This window comes from Moschus berezovskii, chromosome 14 (assembly GCF_049115385.1).
Source record: "Moschus berezovskii isolate FMDL1 chromosome 14, NW_MosBer_1.0, whole genome shotgun sequence".
NCBI lineage: Eukaryota > Metazoa > Chordata > Mammalia > Artiodactyla > Moschidae > Moschus > Moschus berezovskii.
The window spans coordinates 80,841,224-80,853,481 of record NC_142473.1 but is presented as its reverse complement, the minus strand read 5'-3'; the positions used below and the strand labels follow the sequence as shown (position 1 = coordinate 80,853,481).

The following is a 12,258-nucleotide window of genomic DNA, read 5'->3' as shown; positions in this document are numbered from 1 at the left end:
CCTCCCCTAGGGGATCTTCCCTACTCAGGGATCAAACCCGCGTCTCTTGTGTCTCCTGCATCGGCAGGGGTGTTCTTCACCACTGGCACCACCTTATATGATGGCCTAAATTGATACACTTCTCAAAATTCCACTTCTCTTCTTTTTCCAGTCTGTGGACCTCTCACTATCCCCTCCTCTCAGAAACATCCCATATCTCGAGATTCAAAGACATGCTATTATGTGCGCCTATGAAAGAAACAAATCCTGCCAATTAAACTGCATCACACAATTATAAGATGTATCCCTATTTCAGAAATGTTAAAACGTGGGGAGGAAGTGTGTCTTACGATTGATGAAACACAGAATGTCTGCTGCTGTAAACAGTGATATCATTGAAGATTCAGGTTTCAACCAGAGAAGTGTTGTATCACTTTCTTCTCTTCCTCTTTGGTTTCACTGTGTTCTCTCCCTTCAGGGGTGGGGTTGTTTAACTTGTCTTAAGCGTGGGGATGATAAGCCTTGTGTAGATCAAGAACATGATACAACACTTGGCTGTCCTGGGTGGGAAGGGTAGCAAGCCAGGCTGACAGGCCTCTGCTGTCCTCTCTTCCCCAGACTGTTAGGGAAAATGCTCCAGTGAACCAGTTGCTGGGATAAAGTGACTGCACACGACTCTACCTAAAGCCAGCTGGTTTTAATAACAGTGAATTGAATTAACTCAGTTGGAAAAGATTGGTAGCTGCTGTCCTTACCCTCAGATCTGCTTTAAAGAAGAGTCTGGCAGGGAGCCAGAGACCCGCTCCTGGGAACGGCAAGATGCTGCCGGAGGGGAACAGTGTGCATTTCTTCCTGAGACCTCTTCCTTGGAAACGTGTTCCGCGGCAGGAGCTTGATTGGCCGCCAAGGCACACTGGAGTTGGGAAGCAGTGTGACAGACATGGCAAACTGAGGGACCCTGAGCCATGTTTGTCAGATGTGTTTTCACTGGCCCTTCCCATACGCAAAGGAAGAAAAATGTTTTAGTAAAACGTAACAGGAGACTTTCGGAGAAGGCAATGGCAAGCCACTCCAGGACTCTTGCCTAGAAAATCCCATGGACGGAGGAGCCTGGTAGGCTGCAGTCCGTGGGGTCGCTAAGGGTCGGACACGACTGAGCGACTTCACTTTCACTTTTCACTTTCACACATTGGAGAAGGAAATGGCAACCCACTCCAGTGTTCTTGCCTGGAGAATCCCAGGGACGGGAGAGCCTGGTGGGCTTCCGTCTATGGGGTCACACAGAGTCGGACACAACTGAAGTGACTTAGCAGCAGCAGCAGCAGCAATAGGAGACTTCGTGCAAAAGTCCAAATTTCTGGCGTCCCTTTAAAAAATAGAAAGAGCCCGTGATACTGGACCCACATTCTGGTCTGGACTCACAGTGGATCCATGTGTGCAGGCATGTGAAGTGTCTTGGGGCTGACAGGCCTTCCCTGGAGTTCCGCTGCTGTCGCTCAGTAGCGGTGTGCCGCCATGCAGTGCGCGTGACTCCTTGGCCCGTTGACCTCCTTTTCGTGTAGTAATGCTTACCTTTCCAGGCTGCGGTGAGGTTAGATGAAGTGCATGTCAAGTGCTTAGTATTGCCTGGCACTAAAACATGCTCAGTAAATTAATGCATATGATCATCACGCTGATGGCTGGGCTAGATTATATAATTGAAGATTTTTTTATCAGTTGGTAAGAAGGAAATGGTAACCCTTTTCAGTATTCTTGCCTGGAGAATTCCACGGACAGAGGAGCCTGAAGGACTTAGAGTCCATGGGATCAGAGTCGTACACGACTTAGTGACTAAACCCCCAAGAAAGCCCTAGAGGGTACTCACACACAGGGTGTGGGCAGAGCAGAATGCCTAGAAGATAATGGGATGTGGATAAGCATAACGTGGGGCAACTGAACACCAAAATAAAATGTTGGCACTCCATGGTAATCTCCAGGTATGCCTCTTTTTCCTCTCTCGTGTTGATCCCAACCTCCTGTTTGTCTGCTGGAGGTACTGCAAATGAAAATAAGATCATGTCTCTAAAGCACTCGTTCATTTCCCGCAGAAGAGCAGGATTCAGGATCATACAGTGGCCATATTCAGTGTGGGCGCTCTGGAGCGCTTCATATCCTTAGGCCTCTGAGTGCTGGAAAGAAGGATGCAAGCCCAGACAAGAGGTGTCAGCTAGCCGCAAAGGGGGATGTTATTTATCTCTCTCCCCCATTTTTCCTTATGAATGACCTCTGAGTTGGTAATTGACAGGGATTATTGCCATCTTTTTAATCTCTGCTAGGAGGCTGCTGGAGTCTTCCCTCATTTCATTATCCCGTTATGATGGAGCAGGATCCAGAGAGCACCCAATTTACCCAGACCCAGCGAGGTAAGGCTGCAGTGAGCAGTGGCACCAGGTTGGGGGGGGGGGGCCGCCCCGGGGTCGCCGAGCTGCTGGGAGCCCCGGCCTGTGCCTCTCTGGTCCTGGTGCTCTCGGGCTCTTCAGTTACAGTTTTCAGACAGGCGGCTCAGGTGAGGGGGAAGTGCTCCAGGTAAGTGAACAGCGCCTCTGCTGGCGGAGGGCTACGACCGAGCCCTCGTCCTTTGGGGCTCCCTGGCAGAGTCCTCGGCTATTTCTTTTCTGCCGTTACCATTCAGATGGACAGCCAAAAGGGAAACGACAGTTTTTATTAATAGGGAAATCACTTAACGAGTTAAAAACAAACCAAAAAATCCTCATTTGAGAGAGAATTTAGAACATCAGAAGGCAGAAATCAAGGTCATTCAGATGTTGACTTTTTGGAGACTTCGTGAAGAAAGAGATGACTGACAAAGGGTAACTGAGTAAAATAAGTTGCATGTTATTAAAGAGCTTGCCTTACACTAATTAGCAGACATTTGAAAAGATATTGAAGACATTAAAAGAAAAAGAGTTCTCATGAGTTTAAGGCCCACCTTTATACTGGTAACTCAGGACCAAGGGTGGGGTGTTGAGTTGATGTATAATATTTATTTATGGTGAGCAGCCCTTTGGGGATGTCACAGCTGGACTTAACAATTCTGTTAATGATCCAAAAGGGAGATAACATGCACATTCTTTAAGCAACTGCAGAACACATGCTGTGAAGTTTTGCCAAAAGAAGAGGGTAGTTTATAATGGTGGGGTTGAAGGTAACAATGTGGGTCGGAGTGCTGTAGATCAAGAATTTCAAGTCAGAATTGGAACCTTTAGACCAAGTTGATTTCAAGGATATTGAATGATTTTGTTGTTACCACAGTTACGTCATGGTTCTGAGCATTCTTTCTAACACACTAATGAAAAGATTCCCCATCATCCTATTACTTCCTTTTCCATACCCCAGAAATAGCCGATCCAAGGATCAGGGAACCAGGGATTTATGATTTTAAAATGGGTAGACAACTCTGATGAAGACTGAAACAAGGAAGTTAGTCTGTAGTCATATTGGAAAATAATAAGCCTTCAGTAAGAGAAGGAATTGTTTTGCATAAACCAGTTTTTTTGAAACACTGAAAGAACTTCTTGCTGTGAAAGTGTTTTGTTGTTTTTTTTAGGACAGTAATGGGAATCTCAACCCCAGAATTTTTAACCTAACAAAGTTAAATGGTCTTCATAAAGACCATTACTTGTCCTCCTTTCATGTAGTAAGCTTGTTGTTTATTCCTACTCAGATCTTTATCACAGAAACACCAGGCTTTATGGTGTTTGTAGTTTTACATTTTCCCTTTAAACGTAAAGTAGGCTTTTTTTCGAGGGGAGTAGTATTCTTCCTTGAAGAAAACTTGAGTTATTTAAAATATTCACATGGAACACTTTTAGAGTTTGATAATTATCAGGCTCTCTAGTAGAAGGATGATTGTTACCTCATTACTGGCTTGTTAATTTCTTTTTCCTCTTAGACTTCACCCTGCATAATGTATATAGATTAAAACCTTTATGAGACATCTCAGCATTCAGATCCTTCGCTTCCCTCAGATACCTAAAAAGACCAAGACTAGGATATACTTCTACTTAAGAATTGTGCCAAGAATACATTTTTCTTTACCACTGATGCATAGTTTTATAGCTTAGGGAATTCCTGTTCAATGGTGAAATTAAACAATTGAGGTTACCTAGTGCTGAATTTTTACCCCTACATAAAAGGGCAGTCTTTATTTAATTATTGTTAGCATCAACATTATTTCTACCTCTCTCACCTTAATATTGAGCCCCTTTTTCCATTAGGGTAGGCTGTCAGCTGAGGAACAAGTGTTTTTGTGGTCACTTCTCAGTATCATTTCTAAAAAAATAATCTTCATTCTCCTCTTAAAACTTTATTTTTTCTTTAAACTTCATTTTTTATTCCTTTCTAGTCTGATTAACTTGAGAATTTAACCAACAGCAGTTTATTTCTGCTGGAAGATTTCTGTGTATTTGGTAGAGACAGTATTGGCTTCTGTCTGTTGAAAATTTAGGGTTCTTGTTTCATCCTCACCAAACACAAGGTACCAGCTGCCCAAAGAGACAGTGAATGTCCCACAAGTTGGGACGTTAATTCTTACACTCTGGTGATCTTGGCCAAGGCCTTTGCGCCTTCCGTGCCCACCTAGTGTATGAAGATCATTTGGAATCAGAGGCACCAAAGGCAGCATATTGTTCCATAGCACAGACTCCTGAGTTCCAAAGATTGTGCCCTGGCCTCCTTGGGAAGTCTGTTGGATGTTTGGTCAGAAGGACGCTACCTGTGATGACGGTCATTTCAGAGGCAGCCTTATTTCGTATTAACCGCAGGATCTTCTTTGGTCTGAGTGAGTAGATTTACTGAGGATTTGCCCAGGGTCTGTCTTTGTCCAGGAGTAATGAAAGATCAAGATGTTTGTAAATACTTTTCTTCCCATTTGGATGTAAGTATTTCTTTTTCTTTTCTCAATCAGTTTTTCCAGAGTTCCATGTTTTAAAAAAATGCTTTTTTTTGCTTTTATATTGAAACTGTAGAAGTTAAGGTCCCTGGGAATCCTCATCAGGATTGCTGTGTTTTATTTTTTGTTCTAATTACAGAAATATATATATATATACACACACACACATACATCATACATACCATTCTTTAATTTTCCCCCACTTAAATTTTTATTTTAGAGGGCTTTTGTTGTGCATATATAGGGATAACTTTTTCTTTTCAACTGTTAACATAGTGTTTCTTTGTATAGGTATAATCTGTTGATGAACATTTGAGGTGTTCCTAGTTTTTCACTAATGCCAGCAATTTATATATTTATCATCAATGTCCTTGTGTGTTTCTATAGGATAAAGTGACTAATGGAATTGCTGAATCGAAGCGTATGCCTTGGGCAGGTTTTAAGTCTTGAAATTGCTTAGTATCCACTTAATATATATATAAAGCATTATTCTGTTATTGGTCCACTCTTACTTTTCTCAGTTCACAGCCTCAAATTATATGTGTTGTGAAAGGAAAGGTGGAAGAAAAACTTGAGAAAGAAGAGACTATGCAGATTGTATAGGACACGGGTATTCTCATGGAGTGTGAAGACACTGAGCCATAGTCAGAGTACAGGCCTGTCTAGACTGATTGCATGTGAGGACAGCCATCGTAAGGGAGAAGGGTAACTGTTGTCTTCTGTGCTGTTCAGTGCCCATGTAGCCTCTGATGCTCTGTCTTAAGAAACAGACAAATCTGTCGGATTTTCTGTTTCTCCTGAGTATATGGTACTCTGTCTCTACCCTGAATATCTTCTCTGTGTTGAAATACCTGGATAATCTTAAGAAACTAGGACAGTTCTGGAACTCTAGGCGTTTGTTAGAGAAGAAAGGAGTCCTGGTGAAGGTGATGACTGAAGATGCCTTCTTCAGTCGTCCTGGGTTCACCGTCTCTCAGCCTGTTTTCTCTTCTGGAAAGTGAAAGAAGCTGCGGTCCCTTTTGTGTCTTACATTTTGAGTATGGACAATTAGGGGAAAGCTGCGAATCTTTATAAAGGGCACTCTGAGAAGTTTAAAAGAGGTCCCTTGAGAAACTGAAAAAAGAAAAGTCCAGTATTAAACTCATGGGAGGGGGCAGCTGTTGATCAGATGATGACTGATTAAACAGCCTCTTTAACCGCCATTATTTCTGTTCCGAGATGAGGCAGTCCGATCAGCGCGTTGCGCAGTGCAAACCTCTTGGTGAGTTAAATGCCCTTTGTTTTCCGTGTCTCCGGAGTTCGCCTCGTCAGGGAGATGTGATGGGAGAGCTGGATTTACTATCTTTCACAGTGTTCCCCGCATTAGTGCTAGTTTGTGTTTGTTCCTCTCTGTCTCTCTCAGATTATCTCCTGCTGCATACTATGCCCAGAGAATGATCCAATACCTGTCACGGAGAGACAGTATCCGCCAGCGTTCCATGCGCTACCAACAGAACCGCCTCCGTTCTTCCACCTCCTCCTCTTCCTCAGACAACCAGGGTCCATCCGTGGAGGGAACCGACTTGGAGTTTGAGGACTTTGAGTAAGTATCTGTTCAGCTTGCTTTCTTCCCCCTCCTCCCAAGTCGTGAGTCCTTCCAAGTTGGCCGCTGTCCGAGCAACAGTGGCTGGCATTCTGGCTTCGCAGCCTGAGGTTATTGCTCAAGGGCAGTAGCGTGGGGTGAGGGACCAAGGGCTGAAATGCCCAGGGCACACCCCGCCTCTAGCCCGTGCACTGCGGAGTCCCTGCGCCTGGGCCAGACAGCCCTTGGGGCCCAGGCCAGGCTGGGGGAAGGTGGCCGCTGCACCTCAGGCGACATTTTTGCTTCCCTTTTGCATGAACAGTGACTGGAAATGCTTCACGTGGACTGTCTTCACACCATCCAGGAGGCAGGAGGGTTGGTGTTTTTTTCTCTTAAGAAAAAGTGGATATAGAGATTAAAAATAAAAGCCTTGAATTTCCCTAGGAGACGGAATTCTCTTATGCCCTCGATCATACTACTTCTCTGAGGTCCTGGTCCCTTGCCTCTCAGTGTCCTCAGTCTCCCTCCACCCCCAGTAAGGATCCTTTGAGATGACCTGTCAGATTAATATGGGGGTTGAGAGGTGTTTCCTCCGTCTTCGAGCATCTTCGAGTGGTCAGCTGGGTTACAGGGTTGAATTGAAGGAGCAGCGTCAGCCCTGGGCTGTGGGGTCAAGCTCCCCAGTGTGGCTGCTGGGTTTTACAATCTCTCAGCTGCCACACCTGACCTTTCTAGCCACCTCTTGTGTTTCTTTCCATCCTGAAACTGAGTTTCCTGGCTCGTATCAAATTGGACATTTGGCTTTTGCTTTGATTCCTACATTTTTATTTTCTTAAAACATGCAAAATAAGAAAGAAGGATGGTTGAGCCTTTTTTTTCCCCCCGTCTCTTTTGCTGCCAGTACTGGAATAGGACAGCCTGTCAGTCATCTTCCTTTTTCTTCCCGTTCATCTTGACATGGCCTGGTCAAGTCTGGGAGCTTAAGAGTTCCTGCCTCCCTTCTGCCTTCTTTTGTGAGCTGAATGGATAGTTCCTGAGGAGCCATCTTGCAGTGGAGCTTTAAGGTGTTTGAGAAATATCTTTGTCCCCAAGGACCAAGAAGATGGGGACACCCATCGTACCAATTTGCCCTCCTGATTCAATCCTTAAACACGCAAGCAACTGTGTACTTAGAGGCAGAAGGAACACTCAGTGGGAGGTTCATTTGTCTGAGGAAGATGGAAATATGAAGGAAATGCAAGGATGCCCTGAAACAGCTGTGCTGTGGCAAACGGAGGAGGGGTGGCGGGGGGAGAAGGGCCCAGCTGCTCTGGGACTCTCGGCATGTGTCCTCCTGGCTCAAGTCCCTGCTCCGGGAGGGTGGATGTGGGCCCGGCAGTGAAGGGAGAGTCTCCAGTCCACCTTTAGCCAGGCGGACACCTGTAGGGAAATCTGTTCCCTTGCGGAAATGAATGTTTTTCCAGCCCCAGGGGCTATTCAGCGACGTAGTCTCAGCGTTCAAGGCCAAGGGTGCCGGGACTCAGGGCTGCTGAGAAGCCTCAGTAATCCCGTGGAGCCCTGTCTCCACGCGCATGTGGAAGGCTGTTATCTCTTGGCCGTGGTGAATCGTGGGGCTCGTGCCTTTGCACTGTATCTTGCCTCGTGACTTGTCCTTCACAGTGGCGTTCTGGGTTAGTTTAAACTGCTCTGCGCTCATCTTGCCTTCTCGTTCTTGTGTTGCCACCTCCTCCCTCTCCCCTCCCTCCCCCCTCCATTTTCCTGTGTCAGACTGCCTCCTCTTCGCGCTCCCCACGGCCCACCTGTGCTCTCGCCGCCCCCTGGCTTCAGCACGACCTGAATTTACATCGCCTTCTTCACCTTTCATGCACTGACTTAGCTGCTGTTTTTCCCTTGGGGTCTCGCACGGCTCCCTGGTTAGTGATAGTGGACTGGTTTCTCTCCGGCACCTCCAAAAGCCCCTCCCCTGGGTGTTTTCCTTTCTTTGGGGGCTGGAGCAGACCACAGTCTTGGCTTTTAAGAGCAGCTGTGGACCAGTCCCCGCAGCCTTAGCTGTCCCGGCCTTCTCGTGAAGGCTGCTGCTGGCTGCTCGAGGCCCAGTTGCCACCTGCTCACGCTTTCTCCCTTTCCCCGCCCTCCTCCCCCTGCTGTAGACCGAGGGCTGCTTGTGGTTGCCCCTCTGTTAGTTTCCAAGGGCTCTCAGAGGAGACACAGAAATTTAGGGACTGTACCAGCTCCTTTAAATTTCTTTCCCCAGTCCTTTCCCTCAACCAGAAGGGAAGTTACAGGCTGTACATTTGTAATGTATAGTTCTTTCAAGTACAGAGATGCAGGTAAGTTAGATGTGGCCTGGCATCCTCTTAACACTTGGAATACCATTAAGAGACACTGCTCTGCTGGGTTTCCTCGCCTTCCCAGCACAGTGCGTTCCTGCCTCTGCCCCTCCAGCACGACCTCTTCTCTCTCCTTCCATTTGCGGAGTTGGAGATCATTTTGCCTTTCTCCAGCTTGTCCTATCCAGGTGCATAGTGGCCTCAGAAAACAAAGGGAGCCATTACCCACATCCCTTCTGTTTTGGTTCTCTTTAATCTCCCATCGAATGAAAGGGATCAGCTACCATATTTTTCACGCACACTAATTAAAGACAGACATGACGTCGTGTGTTTAAAAGTCTAGTTTACTCTCTGTAGTAGCCCTCTGAGATAGTTGTCCCTTTCAGTGTGGTTTTTTAAAGTAAGGATACTGAAGTTTGACCAAAAGCAGGCATATCTAAGATTGGAGATCAGGAGCAAACAGATTTAGTGTCTGACTTTATTGTCCTGCAGATTTAAAACCCTTTAAAAATGATGTACCACCATATTTGAGTCCTAGCTCTATGAACTTGCTGGGGGAACAAGATTGTCTAGATTTATCGCTAGTGGGAGAGAGCTTTGAAAGTTGGTCAACATCAGGTTAAATTTTCCATTCTTTTTCATCTGGATTGATGACCATCTTCCCAGGCAGGCATCTTCTCCTACCGTTCATCTCTGTCTGCAGCAAGGATTGAGACTGCAGGGGCCCCGTGTTTGTCAAAATGCACAAACAGGACATCCAGGAACCTGCTGTCAGGAGGTCTGTCCTGAAGCCCTCAGCATCTGTCTTTGCATAAAGATGCTCACAAGCAGGGGCAAGATGTGGCTGCCCCTGACCCTGCTGTCTGCCTGCTTCTGAGCTCAGACCACCCACTAGAATGTAGATGGCGAAGAAGCCGAAGGAAAACTCGCATTTTTATTTTCACCATCCCTTTGGAAAAAGACGGAGAGAGGCTTTTACGAAGCCTAGGTTGAGTGCTGTGTTCCCGTAGTTCCTCAGTCCTGCCAAAGAGGTGGTGTCTGTGACTTTATGGCTATTGTTTTAACTATCCTCACCCCCCGTTCCTCATTTTGTCTGTTATTCTAAGCATAATTACAATCCCAGAGTCATCTCCTGATTGTCTTCTTGCCTCTTTTTGTAACTACTTTGCCTTCCTAGGCAAAGATACCCTGCGCTGATGACAGTCAGAACTGGAGAAGCTTCAGTTTAGATCAGTCACAAATATCTCCCAACACTGGGAACTTATATTCAACTTCTTAAAAATTGCTGCCAGCACAGAGAGAAATAGTCCTTCATTCACCATTGTGACACTGAGCTATACTTTGGGAAATCATCTCAGTGAGAAATCCTAGTCTTTCAGCCTTGAAATGAAGTCTCTTTAGGTCTGTTGCATGTATTTTATTAACTCTTCGAATATATCTGGTTGTATTTGGTCTCCTTTTACCTAGAAATCCATGCTGTGAGCAAATACGCCAAACCGTTTCATTGTGAAATGATTGACAGTCGTTTCTGAGAGCTCAGGATGGGTGCTAGTCCCTCAGTTTGGCGTGATGTGTTTGTCGCTGTACCACGTCCATTCGTGCAGAGGAGCTTTCGTGTTCCACTTGCCAGACACAGGGAAGTTCTAGCAAGGAAGTCATCGAAAGGTCTTGGTATATGATATAGCGGAGGAGGGTTCTGAAGGCTGTCACTCAGCTCTGCCGTCTGATTGGGTGTGGCATAGGAGAAGTTACTTGCCTTTATAGTTCGGAATTTAATATTCTTCATCTGCCCTTTTGCCGTGACTAAAATTGAATTAAGTCACACCAAGAAAATACGTTAGAAAACCAGTCATAGTGCTCGTATGTGCCATCTGCAGGTGACGTCCTGACAGCTTTGGGGGCCCACGTGCTGGTGCCAAGTTCTCAGGGCTCGTTGTTGCAGTCACGTGAAGCCACATGTCCTCAGTAGTGGCTTCACCCCTGTCCCCTCTCCTGTGTGCCGTATTTCCAGGAGTCCCGTGGGAGTCGGTGACTGCTAATAACAAATGCGTTACTTGTAGCCAAGAGAGGAAAGGGTGAGTCTGCAGCGGAAAAAGGTGTCTATTCATTGTGAAATGAGGCTGCCTTTGTCTCTCCGTTTGACTTACAGACTGTAAAGTCTTTGATATCAGAAGTGCAAGAGAAACTGTGAGGGAACACGCTGTAAAGTGACTGTTCTCTTTACTGACTGGAACCTGCCAAAGCAGTCAAGTCAGGCACCCTAGTACACTTACCCAGTGGTGGTGGTATGTGGAAGTAGTCCTTAAACTGAAATGAGATAAGAAACTGTTCACTTCCTTTTTTACCAGAGTGTTAAATAATTTCACATAATTGATTTTTGTGATGGTTGCTTGTTTTTACAGGGTGGGTTTATAAAAGAGAAAGTATATGTCTTAAAATAGGACTTTTCCTCCAGATATACTTAGAAGAAAGGCAAATAAATGCATAGTCATAGAAACATGAAACATTCCGGAGTCTGTCAGGAGTTCCCTTGTTGACAAGTATGGGCAGGTTGTCAAGTCCAAGATACGGCAGGAGATGAGCCCGGGAGTTAGAGTGACTCCAGATCTTGGAAAGTCTCGGGTGCCTTGCAGAGGTGGTGACCTTTACCCTGTAGGTGAGAGGGAGTCCCTGAAGAGTTTTCAGCTGTAGAATAGCATGATCAGATCTTTACATGGTATGTTATAACAGACTGTAATAAGGTACCCCTGAAGTACAGGACAGCATTGTGTGAAGGGAGCGAGTACTGGGGAAGGCAGCTCTGCTCACCACGATACCACCAACGCATATGGGAGAGGGCGCTAGGGGAGATGTGAGAAGGCTTCGTGGATTTCAGCTGGGTGCCAGGATGGCCGAGGACTCTGACGGATTGATGTGGAGGATAGGAGTAAGGAAGGAGATTCTAGACAAAGGAGTGGCTTAAGCAAAAACCTAAACACAGAAGATTAATAGGCTTTATTTGGGGACTCTGCAGAGATCCGTGGCTAGAGCAGTGGAAGCAATAGGTTGCTTCCTGATAACTCAGTTGGTATAGAATCTACCTGCATTGCAGAAGACCCCGGTTCGATTCCTGGGTCGGGAAGATCCGCTGGAGAAGGGAAAGGCTACCCACTCCCATATTCTGGACTGGAGAATCCCATGGACTGTACAGTCCACGGGGTCAAAAAGAGTCAGAGACGACTGAGCGGCTTTCACTTTCACTTTTCAGGGCAATGGAGTGTTTGCGCGAGAAGATCAGAAAGACTTGGACTGTGGAGGGCCTGGAATGCCTGGCTGAGAAGTTTTGACCTCATTTTTATCTGAGGGCAGCCATTATTCAATATGTATTTTAGGCAGTGAATTCTGACAGCACTGGTTAGGCAAGTGACAAGTGTACAGATGCAGGAAAACCAGTTAGAAAGCAGTGGGCAAAATCCACA

General features: G+C 46.0%; 1 protein-coding gene across 8 annotated transcripts in view; it reads left to right on the top strand.

Moving 5' to 3' along the window:
* The window catches only part of AMBRA1 (autophagy and beclin 1 regulator 1), a 176,588-nt gene that overhangs the window by 58,636 nt on the left and 105,694 nt on the right, over positions 1 to 12,258 (top strand). For 5 of the 8 annotated variants that reach the window (XM_088843287.1, XM_055423953.2, XM_055423952.2 and 2 more), the window contains 2 exons: positions 2,295 to 2,381; positions 6,312 to 6,491. The exons of 1 other annotated variant lie outside the window; for it this stretch is intronic. In XM_088843287.1, the coding sequence (XP_088699413.1) occupies positions 2,295 to 2,381; positions 6,312 to 6,491 (267 nt within the window). The remainder of the gene's footprint in view (positions 1 to 2,294; positions 2,382 to 6,311; positions 6,492 to 12,258) is intronic. 2 more of the 8 variants (XM_055423955.2, XM_055423957.2) reach the window with 1 other exon arrangement.